We start from the raw sequence: 26,975 nt of genomic DNA on the forward strand, positions 1-26,975 counted from the left end.
TATACTTACAGCATTGTGCTACCTATGACACAGTATTGTGCTATTCTTTTCTGAACCTTTTATAATCAACCTTACTGACCTCTTTCTCTCAGGATGCCTGCCCTTGGAACCTAGCTAACATGTTGTGGGAAAGCCCAGAGCACACAGAGAGGCCATGTGCGGGTGTTCCAGCTGACAGTCCTAGAGAGGCCCCCAGGTGACAGCCAGCATCACCTGCTGTGCCAGTCTGAATGTATTGTGTCCCCCAAACGCCATTAACTTTGATGTAATCTTGTGTGGGCAGACGTTATCAGTTTTGATTAGATTTCCTCTAGTGTTTCTTTGGAGCTGCGCCCCACCCAGCTGAGGGTGATGACTCTGATTGGATATTTCCATGGAGGTGTGGCCCCACCCATTCATGGTGGGCCTTGATCAGTGGAGCCATATAAATGAGCTGACTGGCAGAGGGAACTCAGTACAGGTGTGAGTGATGTTTTGAAGAGGAGCTACAGCCAAGAGGGACACTTGGAAGAAAGCACAGGAGCTGTAGGCGAGAGACAGTTTGAAGACAGCTGTTGAAAGCAGACTCTTGTTCCAGAGAAGCTAAGAGAGGACGAATACCCCAAGTGCAGCTGAGAGTGACATTTTTGAGGAACTGTGGCCTAGAGAGGAACGTCCTGGGAGAAAGCCATTTTGAAACCGGAACTTTGGAGCAGACGCCAGCCACGTGCCTTCCCAGCTAACAGAGGTTTCCCAGACACCATTTGCCATCCTCCAGTGAAGGTACCCGATTGTTGATGTGTTACCTTGGACACTTTATGGCCTTAAGACTGTAACTGTGTAACCAAATAAACCCCCTTTTATAAAAGCCAACCCATCTCTGGTGTTCTGCATTTCGGCAGCATTAGCAAACTAGAACACCTGCCATAGTTTCAGCTGAATCATCCAGACTCTTCTGAGTCTTCCAGTCAAACAGAGAAAGGACGTTTCTGTTGTGCCTTCATTGAATTATTTACCCCCAGAAATCATAAGAGTTAATACATGGCTATTGACTTAAAGTCACTAAATTTTGGGGTAATTTGTTATGAAGGAATAGATAACTAAGACAGACTCTGCAGATAATGGTAGCAAAATACCATATATTTTAAAGCGATATTTTACATAATGAATCTTATCTGTACTTCTTAGTAATAGTACTCTGTAATAAGTACAGTTTAGGCTTTTCCTGTATTGGTAAAATTAAAATATATATTATCATAGGGAAAACGTTCCTTTGTCCCCATCCACTACCACCACCAATAATGTACAACTTTTATTTTGAATGCCTGTTATTTATACACACTCACATGCTGTGGAACTTGTGGAAGTTACAGAGTTTAGGTGAATATATAAAGGATGAAACAATTAACCATGAGAAAATTTTTTTAAATGATGCATAAGGAAAATTCTAAGAAGAGGATGAAGGAATGCAGAGATTAGTAGACTAATGGAGTTTGGTATTTTAAAAAAGGTAAAGAAACAAAGACAGTTAAACATTTAAAGAAAATGTTCTACTTGATATAATAGGACAGCAAAGAGGGCTTGCAGAACTTTGAAAATACTAGCAAACATTCAGCAAATATGAACCAATTCTATCAGGTATTCCTAGTTAAACCATGTTGATTTCATAAGGGAAGAAAACTTTCTGAGCCCTTGCATATCTGAAAATGACTTGATTTTGCCATCCCCTGTAATCAGCAGTTTTGCTGGACACATGATTCTCCTCAAATATTTAAAGGCATTATTCTATTTCTTCTGACATCCGGTCATGTTGATGAGAAGAATGATGTCAGTCTGACTGCTGTTCCTTTACAGACTACAAACTTTTTCTTCTTTTTAGAAGCTTTCAGAGCCTTCTTTTGATTTCTGTAGCTCTGAAATTTCACTATGATCTATATCTATATCCATATCATCTACATGCTTTTAAAAAAATCCTGCCTCAGACTCTAGCACACCTTATTAATTTTAGATAATATTAGTTTTAACTCTTGGAAATTTCTACCACTCTTTGATAGTTTCCTCCTCTTCATTTTCTCTTTTTTCTTTTTCTGGAATTCCTGTTAGTGGAATATTGGACCTAGACAGATGTTCCATGTCTCATCTTTTACTCTCATATTTTCCTTTTGTCTTTTTGCTCTCTAAAATCTGGGAAGTTTCTTCTACTTAATCTTTCAATCCTTCTGTAGAATTTAGTTTGGCAGTCATGTTTTTAATTTCTAAAATTTCCTTCTTGTTCCTTGTTCCTTTTTCACAGTATTCTGATCTTATTTATGTTTGCAATATCATTTCAAATCTGGCTTCTAATTAGGGTTTTTAAAAAGTTATTTTCTGGATCAGTTTTTGTATTCATAATTTTCTTGCTACAGATTTTCTCCTCAAATATCCAATGGCTTTTGATTATTGCTTCATATGTAGGATTGAAGAAGTAGGAAGGCTGCCTGGGAACCCAGGGTATATGAGGATTATCACTAAGAAGACTTGACAGGGCATACTGATTGAATGAGAGGGGTGAGAAAGATGCAGGGGTCCAGAGTGATTCTCAGGCTCCTACATTTCTGACTTGTAATCCTGTAGGGATGAGATTCTCAATTACTATAACAGGGAAAACAGGAAGATAAGCAGGCTCATTAGAAGGCAAAAAGAGAAAAGGAAATGAGTTCATTTTTGGACATGTGTGGGGACTGGTTGGATATACAAGGAAATAAGCTAGTCACAGGTCTGGTGTTCAAGAGAAAAACTGGATTAGGACATATGGGAGCCTCTGACATATAGAGGTGGTTAAAGCCTTATGTTTGGAGGTCATCACATGTGGACAGAGCAGGAAGTAAGAAAAGATGAAAGTCAAGGACAGAAAGCAGGAGAACAAAATCAAGGATGGAATGAGGAAAAGATACCCAGGAAGAAAACTAAAAAGGAAAAGTACGTGAGGTAGAAAAATCAGGAGAGTTGTGGCTTTGTGTGTGTGTTTTGGTTTTCCATTCATTGTGCTAGGTGTTCAATGGGCACTTTCAATCAAAAAAGCTCACATCCTTTAGTTCTGGGAAATTTTCTTATTTTTTCTTCCTCTTTCTCCTCTGTCTTTTCTTTTTGGAATGCCCATTAGGCAAAGAGCTTCCGAAATAATCATGTGATTTTCTTTCCTTTCCCTTCGATTTTCCATCTCTGTTTATTTGTTCTACTTTCTGAGTGATTTCCTCAACATTAGTTTCATTCTTTCTTTCTTTAATAATGATTTCTGGTATCACAGTTTTAATTTTAAGAGCTATTCCTTGTTCTCTGATTTTTCCCTTTTCCTGGTCTTGTTTCATGGGTGCAGTATCTTCTTTTATTTCTCTGTTGATGTTAATGGTAGTTTAGTTTTAGTCTTTTTTTTTTTTCCAAACCCCTTCTCTTGACTTGCATGTTTATTTTGTCTCTGTTTTCATGTTAGAGGCTTTCCTCAGTGCCTGGTGGCTTTCGCTATCTATTCGGATGTAAGAGTAAGACACTAAAACACTATTGGAAATGCCACATGGGAAACTTCACTGTAGGGCCATCAGTGACTGTTTTGTTGGGGCATCACTTTCAGTTGTTTTGTTTTTTGTTTTTTGCAGCTGATCTTCCTAATTAAACTATTTTTTTTTTTTAAGAATTTCTTTTACTATTTTAGCAATGACAAATTGTGGAAATAGCATCTGAGAAATCCTCATACAAGTTCTGGAGGCAGAGCTGGGAGTAAAGGTTAGCAGAGACTGACAGTAATCAGAAATTGATGCACATCTCTGCTACTATGAGGAATAACTCTCAGCCTACTGAAGTAATCAGTGTAGGTGCTATTCTGAAAACACATGCTACTTGGGTAACAATAAATTGAGAATTTAGAACATAAATCCTGAAAATGAGGATATGGGGGTAAAAGGAATCATTTTATATGATTTTGGAGAATCAAAAAAGACAAAAAGTAGCAATGACTTTAGCTAATGTTATAACAGCTAAATTGGACAATGATGAAAGTTGTCACAGGTAGTGAACCTTAAAAAAGAAAACCTTAAAAGATTTCTGGCCACAGGGATGCCAGAAGCTATAAGTCCTAATAAGAATAAAGATTTCCTCTGAGGTAATCAATTAGAAACCTGATCCATATTATCAGTTATGCTTTCTGATCTGGGTTGGCTGATGAGGTTTCTTTGACATCTGATAGGAAACAGGAAAAGGGAAAATCTCTCTGACACATCCTAACAATAATTATATACATTGGATGAGACTAGAGAAGGATTACTGGATTACAGAATAAAATTCTTAACTTGGGATTCATGGGCCTTTCACAAGATCTGGGATGGCTTTCAGAAGCCTAGAAAACCCCTGAAATTGTCTATAAAATGTTTTCTATATTGTATATGCAGTTTTCTTGGGAGTGGTTCTATTCTCTCTCCTTATTCTCAAAGGGATTCAAGATTCAACAAAGGTTAAGAGCCATTGAATTAGAATAACACTGTGGTCTTAATAGCTACATTTCTTTCCCTAATTTTACCTAGGTAAAGAGGGCTTGAGAGTTCATATGTGAATGTACACATGGACTGTGAACCTGTTTTAAAGGGGGAACAAATACATAAATTCTCTAAATACTTAATGGGAACCACCCTGGTCTCTCTAAAATAATAATTTGTGGACATAGAATACTACCATCACAGCAAATGAGTAACTTCTGTGTAGGCATGAAATGTGCTCACTTAGCTCATTTGTCTACTGTCACCGGAGTAGCCTCTCACAAGAACTAGCACAGGTAAAAAGTGAGAAACTACTGAGGAGGTGCGCAAAAGACAGCGTGTGGATTCTAATGACTAGGAATGTATAGGCGACCCACTGTACCGGCAGGACTCAAGGTGTGATACTCAGGTCAGTCTGAAACAAAACCTATACCCTAGATGTTCTGAGAAAGAGACATAGCACCATCAATTTATGGAGATTCCAGGAGATATTTAGGACATGTCTGGTTAAGAAAAGAAGAAACTGACTTTTAACAAGACACTGATTTGTAGTTACTACATATAAACGAAAAATTTTTGTATCTGCAAGATGCTTCTTACTTTTCTTCCTTTTTTACAAATTGTTTTATGAAGTAAAGTATCCACTTTTAGTAGAGATGGTGATACTGTTCCTAGAGAATTCACTGACTAAAGCATCTGAGAAAGAAAAGTAATTGTAAATAAAATGCTCCCCAAATAAACATTTATTTCCCCCAAAATATTAGATGCATCAATAATAGACTCCCCCGACCTTTAGAGGCAGGAGGAAGCTTCATCTGTGTCACCAAAATAGACCAGAATCCTCAATTACAACAGCCATGCTGTCAGTTAAATACTCAGAGCCCAGACTGTTTTGACAGATCTATGCTTTTAAAATTACTGACTTTATCAGCATTTCTTAGTAGGAAAGATGGGTAAGAAGACAAAAGACTAATAAAATATATTTTATGGGCTATAAAGTTTTGTTACTTAACAAGACAAAACTAAAGTCTTTTGTCTTTTCTAACTGCATTCTTTGCATCTAGAAAAAAGACTTTATCATAACAAAATTCACTATGACTATTTGTCCTTGTAAAGAATTAACCACATTGATGTGTGATAAATAAAGAACTGAAATGCAGCTGTTCTAGTTTGCTAATGCTGCCAGAATGCAAAACACCAGAAATGGATTGGCTTTTATAAATGGGGTTTATTTGGTTACACATTTACAGTCTTAAGGCCATAAAGTGTCCAAGGTAAGTCATCAATAATCGGGTATCTTCACTGGAGGATGGCCACTGGTGTCCGGAAAACCTCTGTTAGCTGGGAAGGCATGTGGCTGGTGTCTGCTCCAAAGTTCTGGTTTCAACATGGCTTTCTCCCAGAACATTCCTCTCTAGGCTGCAGTTCCTCAAAAATCTCACTCTCAGTTGCTCTTTCAGTGTTTGTCCTCTCTTAGCTTCTCTGGAGCAAGAGTCTGCTTTCAACAGCCGTCTTCAAACTGTCTCTCATCTGCAGCTACTCTCTCAGCTTCTGTGCATTCTTCAAAGTGTCCCTCTTGGCTGTAGCAAGCTCGCTCCTTCTGTCTGAGCTTATATAGTGTTCTAGTAAACTAATCAAGGCCCATGCTGAATGGGTGGGGCCACACCACCACGGAAATTATCCAATCAGAGTCATCACCCACAGTTGGGTGGGTTGCATCTCCATGGAAACACTCAAAGAATTACAAGCTAATCAACACTAATACGTCTGTCCACACAAGATTATATCAAAGATAATGGCATTTTAGGGCACATAATACATTCAAACCAGCACAGCAGGTGTTTCTAAATAGGAGGGTTAAACTAAGTCTACACTAATTTTTATTACAAGACTTATGTGAAAACTATAGCTAAGCCAACATGTCCATATCATAAGGAATGTGAAGGATAGAAGAACATATTCCTCTCTTCCATTATATAGTTAACACTATAAATATAGATGTTCCTTTTTGTAATTCAATATTGTTTTTGAAAAAAAAAAAGAAAAAATATTGCTTTTGGGGAGAAGTGCTGGGAATAAAAAGTGCAAAATGCTTAAGATGGCAAAATGTATGTTTTTATCTGAAGAGTTCAGGGACCTAATCTATTTGCTTTATTTTGTAGGAGGGTAAACTGCTGGTTTTTTAGAGACAAATCTCCCAGCCATGATAATAGGATTAAAAGTCTGTTACCAAACTGAAGGAGAGGAAAAGGAAATTTAGTAAAACTAATAAAAAACAGTAAAGCACTTCAAAGCCTGGAGCTATTCTAGCAAAGCACTCACCATCAACAAAAGGCACTGATGTTGGATTTAATAGACTGTGATCAAAGGGCAGCCATTCATGTCATTCATCTCCTATTCCTAAAAGAAGTAATAAAACCTCTTTTTTACAAGTGGGTAATTGGGAGATCTTGCTGGTCTCTTGAATGACAGACGATTGATGGCTGGTCATGCCACTGGAACTAAAAAGACTTCACTAACATATTTGTAAACAAGCCAAAAGCATGTGTTTTCAAAGGATATAGAGTGACAGAGATAGGGTTTTAGTCATTTAAATGAAAAAAGAGGATTTAAATTATCCTAAAAAAGAAAAGAATGACTGAATTTATCAGATTTTGCAAAATGTCCATTGCCACATATTTAAATAAAATTTTTTGACAGTGATCCTGACTTAGATACGAGTTTTTCTCTGTAGACACAGAGAAAACAAAACAAACAAACAAACAAAAACAGCACTCTGTTTAAAAAAGCAAAGTGGTAAAAAAAAAAGAAAATGTTACTACTTATTTTTAAAGATGACATCAAAAAGCTGTACATGCAAATGTCTCTGGGAAATGCCGTTTCTTCTAACAGGGACCATTAGAATGTACAGCAAAATGTTATATAATAAAATGTATAGATCATTGGAATGTGACTCAGTGCATTAAATTCATCAATCATTTTCTTGTGTGTGCCTATGTGCCATTATCTTTCTTAAGATGGAGGTCTGACTCCCAAATGCCTTTTCAACATCAGCTGAATGGTTCAGATGCTTCTCAAACTCAAGATGTCATGAATGAACCTTTTACCTCTGTCCTTAAGCCAGCTCTTCTCCAACCACCACAATTTCTCTTGGCTCTTCACTGCTTACCAAATTAACTGTAAAGTCCTCTACGATGAAACCTCTAGTTTTAGACTAAACTGGATAACCTCCTATTGCTTCAGTTTGTTCCCTCCTTACTTGTTTGTATGTCTTAGTTGTGGCATTTCCACTAAATGCCTGCTTCAGTTCTACCATTGAGTAAGAAAAAAGAGAAAACAGAAAGATAAAGAGTTTCATTTCTTGGGATAGGTATATTTGTGGGTGAATTCATTTATTTTTATTTGTTGGTAAAACAATTTTATATAATAAGTACTTTATTAAAATACATTAAAAAGAAAACAATCAATCCGATACCCTCAAAGCCTCTCTACGTTACCTTGTCCCTCCAAATAAATGTGATCTCGCTCACTTCACTTCCCTACAACTTTCTTTTTATATTGGTTGTGGTACAGCTTTTAAATATAGTTCTGGTTTTCATTTTATGTAGTTTTATGCACTTGACTTATTTTTCTACAATCTGCAACTTCCTTGAGGACAGCAAAAAGGAGGCTATCAGGTACAAAAAAAAGTTCCCACTTCCTGCTTCCTGTCAAGCCTTTCTCTCAAAGTCCTGGTACAATGACTATCACATAGTAAGTGTTTAATAACGTTAGTTCTTCCACTGATTCCTAGGAATTCTATGCTGTCTTTCTCTACTGAAACTGAGAAAGATAAAGGCCGCTTTTCAGTCAGCAGCCTTTCTGATATGGTTGGTCAGGCCCTCTGTCCAGAAGCTTCTCGACCACTATTCAGCAGGCCTTCTCCTGACTTTCTGAAGTGCCCATGTCCTCCCCTGGCTCACTCCCCTGCACTCTTCTGCCTATGTGCAGAAACACAGGGTTTCACCTCAAACCTCATTTTGCTGACTTCATCTCTGAAACATCTCTGAATTTTTCTTTTCTTCTCCACTGTTCTCCTAACCACTGTTGGGAGTTCAGGTGGAGTTCAGTGCCCCAGATCCCTTCTGGGGATCCCTGACAAAGGAGCCTTACAAATACCAACAGTGTTAGGGATAAAAAGGAACTGCCTTCATTAATAGATCTGTAAGTGCCTGATAGAACCACAGGAAAATTTTGGCAAAAGCTGTATTAAAGAACCCAGCTAAAACCCTAAGTGAAATGAGACTTCCTAGGCAGGGATGACGGCATGGCCTGCCAAGGCAGGCTGTCTCACTCTTACTGTGGAGACAGAAAGTGCAGGAGAGGCAGGGCTATGAGAGCACTCATCTTAAAGGCACAGTAATCCAGCAGCACTGAACTTGGGCTCTGAAATCTCAAGAGTAAAAACTCTTCCTCCAGGGACAGGGAGAGAAGCCCAGAGGGGCGATATGCATCTCACAAACACCAGCTAAACCGAAGTGAAGTGTTTCAATGTTCTATTCATTCCACAGATATTTACTGAGGGCCCACTAGGCACTAACTCTAAAGTTTATAGTATAGTATATGGTATGAGGGCTGACTCTGGAGCAGAAAGGCTTGGGTTCAAATTCCAGCTCTGTCACTTAGTGGCTGCATGAACTTGGGCAGATTACTTAGCCTTTCTGACCTTCAGTGGGACATGGCAACAGTTTCTGCCTCCTGGTGTTGCTGTAATTTTAAATAAGATCAGGAATTAAGGGCTTAGCATAGAGGTTGCACAGACAAATTACTATGTGTTAATTATTATTGAGTGTTATGAAGTCATAAAGGTCAACAAGACAATTAAATGCCTAATAATATCACAATGTGATGTAAGCTATGACAAATATTTGTATGTTTCTATTTGTAAGGATGAGACCACCCTCTTATCCTTATTATTAGGCTTTTATGTAGACTAATTACATAATACAGAGTGGTTTGAACTTCCGAAATAAATATTAAATAAATATCTAATTTAAGATTTGTTAGCCCTAAGGAACTAGTACTTTAGTATAATCAGAAATAAGGGATTTCAGACAAGAGATTTAGACTTCTCAAATACCACAGCTCCCTTGGTCATCTTTTTTCTCAAAGGAGAGAAGAACTCAAAGCCCAGGAGCAAAGCACCCAGGGGCACCCAGGGGCAGGAAGAGAGTCAGCAGGCCTGCACCCTGGTTCCCTAGCAGCTGAAGCCATCGTGCTCTTCTTCACCCTGCCATTCCATCACATTTTTTTTTTTTGGTACTACCACTTTTTCAATTCGACAATACATGGAAGAACAAAGTTATTTTTTATTTGCCTGTTTTAGCCCACAAAACAAACATTTCATACAGATGTTGGCATTTAATTAAAAATGCAAAATTTGTTTTGTAATTTAAGGGAATAGTTTTAAATTTCATATTTAATTTCACATATTATGAAATTTTAAAAATATAATGAAGAGCTCTCCTTCCCAACAATAAAGGGTATTTATACCAGACCAGCAATCATCTCATAAATCGTTAATGCAAATGTAGGTATCTGAAGTTAAATTTGCTTTGGGTGAAGAATGGTCTAGAAGCACATAAGGACAGAAGACCAGGGGAGCCAGGCCACAGCAGCCGGTTCTAAGGCAGGATTAGGAAGGTTGGCAACTAGGGAGAAAGGAAACTGAGATATACTGAACAAAGAACACCCAAAATGAAAATGGTAAGGAAAGCAGAGACTGCAGTGTGGGATGGAGCAAGAGTTGACAAGAAGTGACCAGGAGTAGCAGTTCTGTAGTAATTTGGGAACTACCTGGAGATCCATTCCAAAATGAAAAGAGATCTATTGCCTAAAGTAACAAAATGGAGGCAGGTCTGGCATACTGAGATTCTAAGAAGAAAAGCCAAGCAGAAAGAAGATTCATCCTAAGCAAGAGTGGGACTTGTAACCTACACTGTTAGAGTCCTTTCTTTTGCTCACCTATGAATCATTTATACACCAAGTTTCTCATAAGGTACTTTATGGTATATAATGGATGAAAGGTACCTTAGGAGCTAGATCTAGAAGCTGGAACTCAAATATCTGGATAAATTATGCTGATGATTGTTCATTAATGGAGATAAGGCTGAAGAGGTTAGGAAAAGGCCCTAGAGAGGTTAAGAGAAGGGGTCAAGTTTCCTACAGTAATAGAAAAGGAGAGGACACTCCTTATAAGGAAGCTTCAATCTGAATACTCCATTCAGTACATTTTATTGAGAAGCAACATTTAATCACTTGGAAATGACTATATACATTAATATAATTCAACCTTTCTCTCCTTCCATCTAGAGACCTATTTTTACCAACCAGTGGAAGCCATTGTAGAAAAATGAAAACACCTCAATCAAAAGAATACTTATAATGCATATTCAGAAATAGTAGAAGATAGAAGTAGAAAGAGATATCATGCACATTCAGAAGTAGACCAAGGGAAGAAGCTGAGAGAAACTGCACTGCATCTAAGGCAGTGACCCTGGCAACCAACTCCCAGGCAGGACTGGTTACAACTTGGCTGTGCAGAAGTATCTCTCCTTGTGGTAGATTTTTTTGTCTTAATTTGAGTTGCATTTCAATTTGAATTTCATTTGGCTTACTAAATCATTTCTTAAAAATGTAAATATATCAAAGATGGGTAAACAATTATGACTGATAGATCTGTGTGAGTTAGTTCTGTGCAGAGGTATTATTAAAAATATTTAACAAGTACAGCAGGGGCATTAGCCAATGTCAGTAGTCCTAGAGGCCCCATGCTATGCTGGATATTCACCCTTTAGTTTTGGGATCATAGGAAGGTCCAGAAAGCCCTAGTGATGGCGTGAAGGAATACAAAGAGGGGATTGAAGAAGCGGCTATTTATAAAACATTACAAAAATAGTTCAGTATTTCAACACCCATTACACTTATACCAGTACACACAAGTCGAATACGAACCCTGGTCTATGGATTTTTTAGTGAGCTGAGTAATGTGGTAGAAAGAGAATTCTGATTGGCAGAGAAGATAATGCAATTCCGCAGGGCAATGAGCCCCTGGGGAGAAAAAGTCAGCAGATACCAAAACTAATTGAGAAATTTTGTCCAGGACAATTTTTTTTCCCATTCTTCTCCTCCTCCTCTTCCCATCCACAGGTCTCCCTACCCCTAGGACCCATAATCATGCTAATATTAGGTTCTGGGGTCAATTTACAAAAAAAAAAAAAAAAAGAAAAATTGTCAAAAGCCCATATGCTACATTGACTTATTTGCCCAGAAACCAAAAGTCAATCAGCCTGGAACCCAATTTACTGAAGATCAATTTGCAAATTTACTAAATTCATTGTTATTCTAAAAATCATTTATAGAGTCCACAGCATTTTGAATGTGATGGATGGCAGGGTAAAGAAGACCATGATGGCATCAGCTGCTAGGGAACCAGGGTGTGGGCCTGGTGACTCTCTTCCTGCCCCTGCCTACTCCTGGCTGTTCTGCTCCTGGGCTTTGAGGCCTCCTCTCCTTTGAGACTCTCAGTCTTGCCTTACCTAGGGTTGATGGGCTGGCCCGAGTCCTGTGCTAACATACACAATCCCTTCTTCCTGCAGTGGAAGTCTCCACTCTTTGCCCAGCCCCCTTCATCTGCAGCAGCAGGGAGATGGGACACAGATAAAGGGAACATTCCTGAGAATGGTGATACCAAAGAAATATTCACATACTGTTAAAATCGTACAATTAGAACACGATAAACTTTTTAGTTAAACGGGATTTTTATAGTTATTGAAACGTGGTTAAATTTGACAAAATTGGAAGAATCCTAAAACTCCTAAAGGTTGGGAAAACATTTTTAAGGTTTTTAAAAAAGAATCAGAAAGAAAACAGGAACAGGAAAATTCCTGTATGAAATGCTGAAGTTTGGGCTAAATTTCCTTAGGACCTTTCAACAAATTGCACATTTCTTAAAATGTATGAGGGCGGTGGGTGTAAAGACAGAGAGTGATTAGAGGGCATGATCACCTAATCATTCAGAGCACATTTCACACGCTGGCCAAAAATAAACACACATAAACAAAGCAAAACAAATGATCTCTATATTGATAACACTCTGATTTATATTAAGACATGGAAGATAACACCTAACTCAGGGAAACAAAATTAGGTAATAGTGATTTTTGAAAATCTTTGTACATAAATATTTTTTTTCTTCAGATAACTTTTAAAAACAATTAACATGTTCTATTTTGCTAATGCTGCCAGAATGCAAAACACCAGAGATGGATCGGCTTTTATAAAGGGGGTTTATTTGGTTACACAGTTATAGTCTTAAGGCCATGTCCTAGTTTGCTAATGCTGCAGAATGCAAAACACCAGAGATGGATAAGCTTTTATAAAACGGGGGTTTATTTCACTACACAATTACAGTCTTAAGGCCACAAAGCGTCCAAGGTAACACATCAGCAATCGGGTACCCTCACCGGAGGATGGCCAATGGCCTCCGGAAAACCTCTGTTAGCTAGGAAGGAAGCTGGCATCTGCTCCAAAGCTCCGGCCTCAAAACGGCTTTCTCCCAGGACATTCCTCTCTAGCAAGCTTGCGCCTCTTCAAAACATCACTCCCAGCTGCACTCTCTTTTCTCCCCCCAAGTTAGCTCATTTATATAGCTCCACCGATCAAGGCCCACCCCGAATGGGTGGGGCCTCGCCTCCATGGGAACATCTCATCAGAATCATTGCCCACAGCTGGGTGGGGCACATTCCAAGCAAATCCAACCAGCACAAAACTTCTGCCCCACAAAACTACAAAGACAATGGCATTTGGGGGACACAATACATTCAAACTGGCACAGGCCATAAAGTGTTCAAGGTAACACATGAGCAATCAGGTACCTTCCTCTGGAGGATGGCCAATGGTGTCTGGAAAACCTCCGTTAACTGGGAAGGCACATGGCTGATGTCTGTTCCAAAGTTCTGGTTTGAAATGGCTTTTTCCCAGGATGTTCCTCTCTAGGTTGCAGTTCCTCAAAAATGTCACTCTCAGTCGCTCTTGGGGCGTTTGTCCTTTCTTAGCTTCTCTGGAGCAAAAGTCTGCTTTCAATCGCCATCTTCAAACTGTCTTTCATCTGCAGCTACTCTCTCAGCTTCTGTGCATTCCTCAAAGTGTCCCTCTTGGCTGTAGCTCCTCTTCAAAATTTGATTCCCAGCTGCTCTTGAAAATGTCACTCTCAGCTGCACTGAGTTCCTTCTGTCAGCTCATTTATATGGCTCCAGTGATTTAATTTAGACCTACCCTGAATGCGTGGGGTAACACCTCCATGGAAGATATCCAATCAGAGTCATCACCCACAGCTGGGTGGGGCGGTGCATCTCCAGGGAAATACTCAAAGGATTACAATCTAATCAACACTGATACCTCTGCCCACACAAGATTACATCAAAGATAATGGCGTTTTGGGGGACATAATACATTCAAACCAGCACACATGTATATGAGATGTGTTTCAGATTCTTAATTCCCATTTTAGAAACTCTTAAACATAGTTTGAAAGTTTAGGAATTTTAGAGAAAGAGTATCTAAAGATGATATTGCAGTTATATATTTTTAAATACCTAGAACATCTGATTTTTTTATTGACCAGAAGATAATATAATAAAAACTATTTAAGGGAAAATTATTACTTAAATTTTTAAAAAGTGGTAAAAATAATCCCACTATTTTTTAGTAATATTTGACAGAATGGCATTCTAGTAAACTAGCAAAAAACAAAACAAAACAAAATACACTTATTAGCACTCTGAATAAGCTACATTAAAAATTTAATAGGATTCCACACAAAAACTACGTTTTCATGGATCTAAACTTTACATTAAAATTTTAAAATTGCATTATGAGAAAAAGTGCAGTCTTTAATTTTATTCCTATAATTTCTGATCATTTCTTTGAAAAATTAAAATTAAATTCCCCATAACTCTTATATCATATTACCCAAAAAGAGATAGGAAAAAAAAAAAAAGCAGTTCAAATGACTATAAACTTCTCTGATATTTATTTCTTTTCAGTTTATATATGGTCTTCAAATATGACTTGTGGAGTGGGGGGAGGTTAAATACAGAACTGTGCAGAGAATATAAAACATCAATATATTCATCATTCAAAATTTACAAATACTAATATTGTAAAATTTACTTCTGATCCTTTTTTAAAATAAAAGAAAACATTTCTGATAAAGCTGACATCCCATTTTTACTCCTTCCCAGTCCTTGTTCTTCTCTTCCAGAGGCAACCAATATTATAAATTTGATACACATTCTTCCAGTCAATGTTTACATATTTTATTTCATATACATGCATTCATAAATACATAATATTAGTTTGTGTGCTATTTTAAAAATAACATAATATTTTCAAGATCTGGTCATGTCGATACATCTAAATCTAATTTATTCATGTTAACTTTTTTTGTTTTAATTCAGAAAGTACAAAAAGATACAAATGTAAACTTTTAAATAGTATCTCATGATATGATTATTTGTTGATTCACTCTCCAACTGACAGACATTTCCATTTTTTTGCATCTTAAAAAGTAATGCAATAAACATCCTTGTGCATGTATCCTTATACACATGTGTGAGACTATGTTCCTAGCAATAAAATTGTTAGTTGGAGGTGTGCCAGTTTGGATATATTATGTCCCCTCAAAATCATATACTTTAATGCAATCTTGTGGGGGCAGATTAATTAATCTTTTTGATTAGGGTGTGACCTCTTGAATGAATGTTTTCATGGAGATTTGGCCCCATCCAATCCTGATTGGTTTACTGGAGTCCTTTAAAAAGAGCCAGCACAGGCCCCGAGGCTTGCTGATGCTTTGAGATGCTAACCTAGAGTTTGCTCTGGAGAAGCTAAGAGAGGAAAAAATGCCCCAAGAGCAGCTGAGAGAGACTTTTGGAGAGACACTTGGGAGCTGACAGAGTTGCTCAGAGATGCTTGGAGTTGTGGACAGAAGGACATTTGGAGATGCTAAGCTAAGGATGCACAAGAGCAGGGAGGGAGTTGAAACACAACTTGGGACCAGCAGATGCCAGCCACATGCCTTCCCAGCTGACAAGAGGTGTTCTGGATGCCACTGGCCATTCTTCAGTGAAGGCATCCTCTTGTTGATGCCTTAGCTTGAACACTTTTATGGCCTCAGAACTGTAAATCTGTAACTTAATAAATCCCCTTTATAAAAATCAATCCATTTCTGGTATTTTGCATAACAGCAGCTTTAGCAAACCGGAACAGAGGACATCTTCATCTTTATTAATATTGCCTAATTGTTCCCCTAAGTGGTTATAAAAATTTATATTCCCTCCAAACAGTGTATGAGAGTTCCTGTTTCCCTACTTTGTGCTGTCAAATGTTTTCATTGTTGCTAATCCAATGGGTGTAAAATGGTACTCATTTTTGTTTTAATTTATTTTATTGAACACACACAATAAATAAATACAGCTGCTTATTTCTGCAAAAGATAAAAAGCAGGAAGGATTCAATCAGAAACTAATAAAAATGGTTACCTACAGGGAATGAATGGTAACAGAAATAGGAATGAGAGTAAGACTTGTCTGGATATACCTTTTTTATATAGTTTTGATTGAACTATTTAATTGTTTGAAATACTCAAAAAATAAAGTTAAACATAAAAAGGTTTAAAAAAGTAAATCCTAAACTTAAATACACACAGAAACAAATGAACCTAAATGCACATCAAAATTATAAGATAACCACATAGAAAAAAAGAATTAATTCAAGTAACTTTGAACATGATATCCTGACCTTCAGTGAGATATATCTGGAATTGCAAAGAAATCTTGAATTATACTCAGCAGTTGGTAATGGTATCGGTGTGGTAATTTTAAAAGTATTTTGCATGTATGAAGGATAGAGCAAATGAGTAAGTGTATTGATGATGTTAGGAACCAGGGTTCTTGTTGCATAAGGGAAATATAAACATTTATATTTGTATAGATATTTGGGGAAAGTAAGGAAGAACCTTGTGGTGCTGGATTTGAACTGGAAGGATTAGTATGAACTTACAACTAAAAATTACATGCACACACAATACATACACATATATATTTTTCTCTCCCTAAATGAGAATTTCTGCATATTAAACAAACTCAAAAGAAAACCAAGTTAGAAAAATATTTTTATAGCCCATAACTGACAAATATCTGATTTCCTTAATATAAAAAGAACATGTAAATCAACATGAAAATCATGAAACCACCAATGGAAAAACAGAGGTGCACATGGCATGTCAGAAAAAAAATTAAAAAGACCAACATATGAAACGATGCTTCTCTTTGCAATCAAAGAGAAATGTGAGTCAGGATAATAGGACAGTATCATTTACTAAGCATATTGTAAAAAAAATTTTAAAAATAAGACTGATAAAAGCCAATGTTAGCAAGGATGTGAGGAAATAGTCCCTCTCACATGATGTTAGTGGTGATGGGAATTGATACAACCATTTTGATCAGCAGTTCGCAACAATGATTAAAATTCCAAATGCATTTACCTTTGGACCTAACAAATTCTCTTTAGGAATTAACCTTATTGATATTCTCACAGAAATACAGAAAATTTTAAGTATAGCACTGCTTGCAACTAGAAAATAGAAAGATAAATCAGTGTTTTATTTAACATGTACATCCATCAGGGGCTGATCAAGTAAACAATGATTCAGGCATATAATCTAGCACTACATGATTGTTATAAGAATGAGGTAGACTTTTATATGCTGGTATGGAAAGATACTCAAGGCAGATTAAGTGAAAAAAATGCATGATGTAATTTCATGCATGTGTTTTAAAGTGCATACACACATACATACTTGTATATTTGTGTATATTCATAGGACATTTTATGAAAAAGAAGAAACTGTTAATAGCATACACATCTGTTTATACACACATATCTATCTATGCAAATGTGTATGTATACAGCTGTGCAAAGTGAAAAAGAGCTAGAAGCAATGACATCCCAGAGCAATTAAAAAAAAATTTCGATTTCTAAATACCATTCCACACTAAAAGGAACCAGGGTTCCTTAAAGAAATGGCCTGTTCTATATCTGAAACAAAGAAAATACAAGGTGAACCTGGAATATATTGCTTGCCAAGAAGTAAGAAAGCAATCAGAGAATTATGGGAACCTGTAAAAAAGGAATAGGAGCTAACTTAAAGGAACTTCCATTAGCCAGATCAGAGCTTTAATAAAAAAGGATTATAACACATTAAATAATTGATGATGATAACAATAACAATAATAATAGAATCTTCAAGTCTGCAGTGATTTTTTTTAAGTAGAGGAAGTAAAATTCTTCTTTACAGAAAAGTGTCAGCTAATAAGTATAGAAGGAATGATGAAATCAGAAAAACCACTATTTCGAAGCTAATTCAAGCAAAGTAAAACCACTGGGTAGAAGGTTTTGGGAATAGGACATTTGTGATCTCAAAGTATCATACCAGATTACTTGTTAAATGTAAAGGGAAAAAGGTACCTAATACAATTTGCCTTACTTTTTAGTGAGGCAGAGCTTCTTTTCCTGTTTATTGGCTATCTGGGTCTCCTCAGATGTTCACATTCTTTGCCTGTTTTTCTATTGGCTTGTGTTTTTACTAATTGGTTTGTATTACTTCTTTATATACTTTAGACATTCAATGCAAATACTTTCACTAAATCTGTGACTTGTTTATAGTACATTTTGTAGAACAATAGTTTTTTATTTTTCTATAGTCAAATATCTCCATCTTTTTCTTCATGGTTTGTGCATTTTGTGCCAAATTTAATGCATCCTTCTCTACCCTTGGGGTCATAAAGATAGCCTTGTATATTTTCTTCTGCAGGTTGGATCCTATTCAGCCGGTTTATCTAAGAAACTGAACAATGACTGCTAAAAACCAACTCTGTTGGAAGATACAAGCCAGTGCTGTAGCCTCCTTCTACCAATGTTATTTTTTGGTTCAAGGGGTTTTCCACATCTAGGTGAAGTCTCCCTCCCTTCAACAGCATGAATAATTGAGAATTGCTATTTAAAACAACACACGACACAGTTATAGTTTCAGGATACTAAACAGATAGAAAAAATAAGTCATATAAACTTACATGAGTGAACAAAATTTCATTCTTGAGCTCTTCAGAACTTTCACGTGGTGTCCAAGCTTCAGCAAATTTCAGGAAATCCCATTTTTCCTTATCAGTTTCCTCAGCCTGAAGTTGTTCCTTCCTACCATTCAAGGTGCTCCCTGTAACCTGAGCCTGTAAGGTTGATAAGCATGTGAATTTTACCACAGATCACCACTAAAAGCCATTTTAACTGCTGACATTCACTAAGCAATAACTTGACTTTGCACTGAAATCACAAGCTATCCACAAAGAGAATCATATTGTTTAACATATTATGGGCTTTGGTAAGATAATTATTCAAATTTACAATCAAAATACCAAATCAAAGATTCTCATGCTTAATGAGGAAAAGGTCTAACTAGAGAAGTTATACTATATGCTCTGGTCATGAAAACTTTTGTTGCAATATTTATATAATTTGAAATGTAACCTACATATGACTGGCCATTTGAATATCTACACCCCAGTGCTTGAAAACATGCTGTAATTCTTAGTCAAGTCCTTTCTATAAATTTCCTCAAGGTTGGGGAGAAGAGACAGCTGAAGGGACAGAGTAAACACTGTCCTTCCTACCTTTTCTAGAGTCTGGGTACAGGCTGTCATCTGTCCAGAATTAGTTGGGAACTCAAGAATCCTTCTGAGAAACAATTTATTCTTAGATCACGGAAGGGAGCTGTGGTTTGAAAGCATTATGGTTCTTTGCTAGCTGACACTATAATTCTAGCCTCTAAAGTGGTGGAAGCAGGGTTTGGAAGAGAGGAGGAATACATGTAAATGCATGCCTCTCTCTTTTACAGAGGACAGCAGGTAGGGCACTACTGATGGGAGCCTTATCTGAACTTGGTCTGTTGACTTGGTATAGTAAAGGAGCCTTTGCCAGAAACAATCAAGTTCAGCCCTAATTCATGCAGCCTATGGACCACAATGAGTAAGTTTAAATTCAAGCTTTACCTTGCGATTCAACATTCCCCACATAAGGGTGTCTAGAGTTCCATTCGCAATGAGGTAGTGAATATTCACAGAACTGCACTGCCCAATTCGGTGAGCACGGTCTTCTGCTTGTTTTATATGTCCAGGGTCCCAGTACAGTTCAGCAAATACAACATGAGTGGCAGCAGTAAATGTTAAACCCTAACCAAAGAAATTGTGATGCAAATAAACAGAACTTAATATAGAGCCACATATAATAAAGTTTTTCTGAACATGTTAAGTGGACAAGAGAACGCTGACTCAAAAAAAACCTACAAATCAATCTTTCATTTTAAGCCAAATTAAGAGAAATTTACTTCATGACAGGCAAACGACTGCTTATTGCAAGACAGCCAGGTGAACTAAAAACACAAAAACAAACAAACAAACAAAACCACATTTAAAAGGTAAAAAATCAACTTGAGATATATACACACACACACACACACACACACACACACACACACACACACACATAAAATCACCTCACCCTCAGGTAAAGACTGGATTCACATTACCAGTGGAAAACTGAATAAAATACATTAGAAACTAGAATATAATTTCTTACACATGGTATCCATAGCAACTAGGCAGAAAGCACCAATATCTTCTATTCATTTAATTCATACTGCCATGTTATAAAGCAAGAAAATCATGTCTTTAAGTCATACTGTTTTCTTCCTGTGAAATTTCTTGTTACATCCTGAACCCTAAAGTTTATTGCCATTTGTCTGTCTGTCTGTCTCTCTCTCTCTTTCTCTCTCTATATATAGAGCATTGTATTTTATGTGAGTTTGAAATAATAGGACATTAAAAATATTAATTATCTCATTTTGTAATCAATATACAAAATAATGCAAATCTCCTCAAACTAAAAATATGACGAAATGCATGATTTTAAAGCTGGAAGACTGACTGAAGTGTGAACCATGCTTATGCTATTGCCATTTAGAAGCAAATGATGTTAGGTGGTCTACAGAAATACTCACCATGCTTTGGGAGTATCATCTAATCCACACAGTGGTTTACATGCACTGGAACTTCTGTGAGTGACTTTTGTGGCTGCCTTTTAATATACATTGTTATTATAACTTAATATATTTTTATATCCCACAACAAAATCATACTAGCATTCACTAAATGGTGGCACTAGTCTCAAACTGAAAAACTCCCTGAAAAGCAGTCATTTTGGAACAATTGTTAAATGGAACAAAAACGATGGAGAGAGTCAAACAATCACCATGTTAAACTATGCTGCAATTTAGGAAAGGAAATTCCATATAACATTGGAGATAATGCTGAAAAAATAAGGAACAGTTTTTTAAGTATGTAAAAAGCATATACAAAAGAAGAAAAAGCATCATATGACCCTACAGGAATAAAGGGAAAATATACTGGCAAGATCAACATCACTCTAAGATGTTCCTAAACTACAGTGGAAGATATACAAGCAACAATAACACAGCCCTCTCTACTTTCCTTTATTCTTATGAAGATATTAGTCATCAAATACATGAATTTGAATTATACAAGGTCTTCAGGCATATAACCTTGAATAAAATGTGAGTGCCCTGTTCATTGTTAATTTTAAAAAGCCTTTTATCAAGCCATTCCCAGACTCTCCTGTGTGGCTTTCTCCTACATATCATTTCCCCTGCTATAAGTACTTTGTTTCTAATTTTAAAAACCCTTTTTTTGACAATATTCTTTATGGCTGGAATATTATAAAACTCAGATTCCTGGAAACTTAATCTAATGTGAGGGAAGTGTTGAGACAACCTTCATTTTGGTTAGAATTCCTAGTGAGTTCTACATCTGCCTCATTCTCATGGACTTGCTATATACATGTAATTTCACCTACGCCAACTAGGTGGGTAAAAGCAAATCCTTGAACCCTGGTCCAGATTCCAGAGTCCCCAGAAGTTGCCAGATTTGGCATGTACCAGGTTGAATGCACATCAGTACACTGAATTACTTTTCCCTACGTTAAATACTCTGGCTTAGATATTTATATCAAAACATTTTCGAATATTAGGCAGGAAAAAAGTCCAGAAGGATCCCCTCTCACGTAGTGTGCTTTCCCCAATATCTATTCTTTCCTTTTCCCTTTGAAACATAACACCTGACTTTTAGCAGTGATACCTGGAATAAAGATTACATTTGTAGCCTCCTTTTCTCTAGCCTGTTGCCTGGATTGCAGATGTGAGAGAAGAGCTCTAACAGCTATCTTAGATAAGAGCCACTAGGACTTAGATAAGAGATAGATACTAGGACTGGTGTAGCAGAAGGCTAGAAGGGGCCTACATCCTAATGATCTGTGGAACCACTGGGCTAGACTTGGACTGTCTACATGAGAGAATAAAACTTTGTGCCCTTAAGTTACTCTTAATTTGGGTTTTCATTTACTTGCATCCAAACCTAAACCTAACTGAAACATATGGGTAAGCCAAGGCAACTCCATAAAAAGTTCTGAGACAAGTTCTTTTCCCTCAGACCCTGATGAAACACAACAAAGTAGGGTAAATGCTATAAAAAAGGTATGAGAAAATTCTGTGTAAATGCAAAGAAAGGAAAAGGGTCTTTGAAAAATTTTGACCTTAATTAATCAGTTAATTTCAAATTAATTAAACTCTTCTAGGAAATTCTTTCCTTGGCAGTTTAGGAAGATTTGAATCAAAGATTTTGAGGCTTTCTATTATACTTCCTAGCACTCTCTTAAGTAGAATGAATATTTATTACACCAGATATCCAGATATAAATGTTATAATTGTGGATAATGCCCTTTTTATTATTTCAACAACATTTCATTATCCAATTTTGAGCTGAAGTTTCTTACCTGACCAGCAGCCTGAATGCTTAGGATAGCCACACGAGTATCAGGATCCTTTTGAAATTGATTAACTAGGTGTATTCTTTCTGAAGATGGAACACTTCCATCTATTCTAACGTAGCGAGTCTGGTGTTAACAAGGGAAACAGCAATGTTAGGAGAAGCTCCTATGTACCCATCTCATTTTATATATTTTGCATCTTATTTTTATGTTCACATTAAAAATGGAAATTGGTTACAATGACAGGCTGGTAAATGTTATATAAGAAGAATCTTAACCAAATTTCTCAACTTCTTATAACAATTTCTTCTTTTTTTAATCTTTTAAGCTACTTGAAGGTAGGATCTATGTCTAATTCATCTTTATACCATCAATGCCAAGGGCAATATCTTGCATATTAGAAGTGTCACTTATCTTTGCTGAATTAAGTTAAACGTGTCTCCAGTAAAATTCTGTGTAATCTGATATGCAAACTTTAAATGATAGATAAGACTAATTTTAAAGTTACAGGATCACAAACTGCAAACTAAAAACAATCCTGACATGCAAGAAAGGGGAAAGATGATTCTGCCCACATACTTTCCACATATAAAGGATTTATAAAGTTTAGTATATTTATTTCTGAACTATCTCAAATATTACTTGGGGAAAAATCTTTCTTAATCTATGATTTGAGTTGTCTTTTTTTCAAACTATTACACATAAAAGAAATACGTGATCATTTCCATTGAGGTGGGAACAAGACACGCATAGAAGTAGGGAAACGATAAAGGCAAAGCTGCTCAGAGCTCTCTTGAAGGATGAATAAGTTGAGAAAAGGAAGCAAACAGCATGTATTAGAAATAGCTAAAAAGAACTCATTACTCAACTTCTTAAAAACAAGTATAAGTTCTGGGTTTCAAATAGTTTCATTCATATGCGTACATCTTTGGAAAACTCAGCCTTAAATAGATGAATCACACAAATATTCACTTTTATAAAGGAATAGCCAAGTTAATGATTAAATAGAAAGTCCTTATTAACTTATTATGTCTTCAAAAAACAGATATAAATTGACCACTGATCCTTTTAATATCCATTAAGGGAGGCTATAAAATCCTCTGAGGGTCTTTCTGAAGAAAACACATTATCAGTCAGGCTAGGGAGGGTTTAGGAGAAATTCACCACTAATTCCATAACCACCTACACTGTTAACTCTTACTATGTTAAATGGCATCCTAAACACATCAGTGAAGACAGATTGCTATTATCTGAAGCAGTTCTAAGAGTTTTAAGGTATAATGGAATAGATTAGAAAATATTATAAATCTAACTATTCTTTAATCATTTAAAAATTATTTCTAAGGCTAATTAACTCTTCCTTGGAGGGTGTTTTTACAGGTACTATATGATAATCAATTAGAAAACATCTTTTAATGTACAGTACTTTATCATATTATAAATCTTTCTATGCAGGAAATGCTAGGATTACTTCTTTTATAATATTAATGAACATATTAGCTGATATTGAAAACATTGTACACAAAGATTAAGAAAAACATGACTTCAACTCTTCCATTTAGAAATCTACCTACTCAAGCAAGTATCTTTGCTTCTACATGTATATTAAGCTCAAATAATTTGCCAGGAAATTTATTTTAGCTGCTTCTGAGCCTCCCTAAAAGCTCTCAGCATTTAAAAAGAACAAATGGAAGACACTGTTACTGACAGGACTGTTAGATAACAAGGTGGATCTAAGAAGATGTTAATAAGGAGGCAGGTTTGGTGGAGTTAACGAGATAAATTACCTGGTCTATATGTTTCAAATTAATTAATAATCATATTCTGTAGAATGTTTGTTGTCTGTAAATTTAAAAAGTATGACTGAAGTTGGGCAATAAAATTGGCTGAATTAATTCTTCCTTTCCCCTCTACATCACCCACATTTAAGGCACCTTTGCATGTAGACAAAAATTTTAACTTTTAACTGACTGTACCCTCTCAAATGGTATACCCAGGAACAAAATCAGAGTTCACATTATAGTCTATTAAGGTAGCATATCTAATCAATAGAGATCATTTGATCAGTGTAAAATCCTAAGACTGACATAAAAGCGAAAATTTAATAGTGTATCATAATAATAGTATAATTTACAAAAGAAATATGAGTAATAATTTATATACCATCACCTAAAGAAGACAAAAAAGCTCAATTATAAGACTACAACTGTTGTTTAGCTATTAAATTCTACATTATAAAAAGTGTTTTTTTAAAAAATGGTAACATACCTTGTTTTCTATGACTGCTTCTGTGCAAGCTTGCAGCATGCTCAAATGGTGAGCAAAAACCAGAAATTTTAGTGAATCATTCTGAAGCATCATCTTAATATAATCTTTTACAGCACCTGCCTAAATATTAAAAGTTAAACCTTATTAATGTTGTAAAAATGTGTATTAAAATAATGTCATTTTCTTTTAATAAAGCAAGAGACTTCTTAAGAATCAATGTATTTCTATGAACTTTTAACTGCTTTGTTCACTAAGTAACCAAAGGAAGTACAAGTACACAGTTAAGAGGCCTGTGGTAGAAGAGGGACAAGAGGGTAAAAAACTCAGGGGACAAGCAATGGGGACTCCCAATTTCATAAGCCAAGCCCTTGATCTTAAGGTTGACCCTTATGAGAATTATTTCTGTAATGGCGAAGCTAAGCCTACTTACAAACGTGCCTAAGAGTCACACCCAGAGAGCCTCTTTTGCTGCTCAGATGTGGCCTAAGTCAAACTCTGTAAATAAACTCATAACCCTCCCCTCTACATGGGACATGATTCCCAGGGGTATAACTCCCCCTGGCAACATGGGACATGACTCCCGGGGATGAACCTGGCCCTGACATTGTGGGATTGACAATGCCTTCTTGACCAAAAGGGGGAAAAGAAATGTAACAAAATAAGGTTTCAGAGGCTGAGAGATTTCAAATAGAGTCAAAAGGTCATTCTGGAGATTACTCTTACTCAAGCTTCAATAGATATTGCAAACTTCCATGCTATGCCAAGCTCCAACCAACAGCATTCTTGATAATCCTAAAGAAAATCCAGGGCTCTATCTAAGACTCTAAAAAACTTTTACTTATTAAGTTTATTTTCCAGGAACTTAAAACTCCCAGATTGTTCCTTAGCTAGATAAGCCCTGAAACTTAGAAGTACCAGTTTCTCCCAAAACATCCACCAGCTGCATTCCCCTATACCATAGTATCGACACCCCTTTTCAACATGAAAAAATTAGAACCATTATTAGCAAATATCCCTGAAGATTGAGAGGATGAGCAAATGAGAGGGAGGAGTTATGACAGAGAGGTTAGGATTCAACAAATGATTAAGACTACAGAATCATTATATAGCTACTTTTTTTTTAGTTTTGGGTATATTAGAACAATCAGAAGGAAATACCTGAAACTGTGGAACTGCAACCCATACTATACTTTGAAATTTGCTCTATGACTACTTGTCAAACTGTACTTTGAAATTTATCACTTTTCTGCATATATGTTGTATTTCACAATAAAAAATGTTTTTTTTTTAAAACTGAGAGGTAAAAAAGAACAAGACAAATTAGGAGTTAAAACAAACAAACAAAAACAAAACAAGAAGAGTTTCCATGGAAAGGAGGTAGTCAAATAGGCTATATATGGCCCAGGAAGGGGTTGGTACTTTTGTTTAGAGGGAGATTTTCAAAAAAGTTCACATAGAAGACTAAAAAGAATAGAGCTAAGGAAAAAAAATTGAAGAAAAGAAAGCAGAAGTATTAAGAATAGCATATTTTTCAGGGAACACTGGAAAAAGGAGAATAAGAAAGCAGGTACTGAAGCTTAAGGATTAAGGAAAGTTGGTTTATGCCTTTTTAAAATTAAAATATAGGTAGGTTTACAAACAGGCAGTTAAAGGAGTAAATGGGTTAAGAGAAATGGAAAATGAGATTCAGCTTGTCTACGGGACAGAGACGGTCTTACAAGAGGCTGGAGTGATGGCATCAAGAGCACAGGAAGGAGCCTTCATATTGTTGGTGGAATGTAAAATGGTGCAGCTGCTGTAGAAAACAGTTTGGTGGTTCCTCAAGTTAAACCTAGAATTACCAAGTGACCCAGCAATTCCACTTCTAGATACATCACCAAGAGTTGAAAGCAGGGGCTTGCACAGATATTCGTGCACTGATGTTCACAGCAGCATTATTCACAATAGCCAAAAGTAGAAACAACCCAAGTGTCTACCAACAGATGAATGGTTACACAAAATATGGTAATATTACACAAAATAAGGAAATATTAGTAAGCCACAAATAGTTAATACAGTAGTTATACAATAGTTGATTCAGTGCAACAATGTTCCAGATCCTCTCTCCTCACATCCCACACAGGGTTAAACAGAGAGTAGCTGGAACAAAGGAACCCCACACATTGATGATAGTTGTATCTTACAGCAATTACAGGGATTAATTGAAAGTTATGTAATATACGCTGGGAT

At 36.3% G+C, this 26,975-nt stretch overlaps 1 protein-coding gene across 6 annotated transcripts in view; it reads right to left on the minus strand.

The window, feature by feature from the left end:
• ZRANB3 (zinc finger RANBP2-type containing 3) overlaps positions 1-26,975 on the minus strand; it is a 362,832-nt gene that overhangs the window by 59,791 nt on the left and 276,066 nt on the right. For all 6 annotated transcript variants that reach the window (XM_037850112.1, XM_037850110.1, XM_037850111.1 and 3 more), the window contains exons 9-12: positions 24,747-24,866; positions 22,485-22,604; positions 19,631-19,810; positions 18,659-18,811 (exon numbers count right to left, since the gene is read on the minus strand). In XM_037850112.1, coding sequence (XP_037706040.1) covers positions 18,659-18,811; positions 19,631-19,810; positions 22,485-22,604; positions 24,747-24,866 — 573 coding nt within the window. The remainder of the gene's footprint in view (positions 1-18,658; positions 18,812-19,630; positions 19,811-22,484; positions 22,605-24,746; positions 24,867-26,975) is intronic.

This window comes from Choloepus didactylus, chromosome 9 (assembly GCF_015220235.1).
Source record: "Choloepus didactylus isolate mChoDid1 chromosome 9, mChoDid1.pri, whole genome shotgun sequence".
Classification (NCBI taxonomy): Eukaryota; Metazoa; Chordata; class Mammalia; order Pilosa; family Megalonychidae; genus Choloepus; species Choloepus didactylus.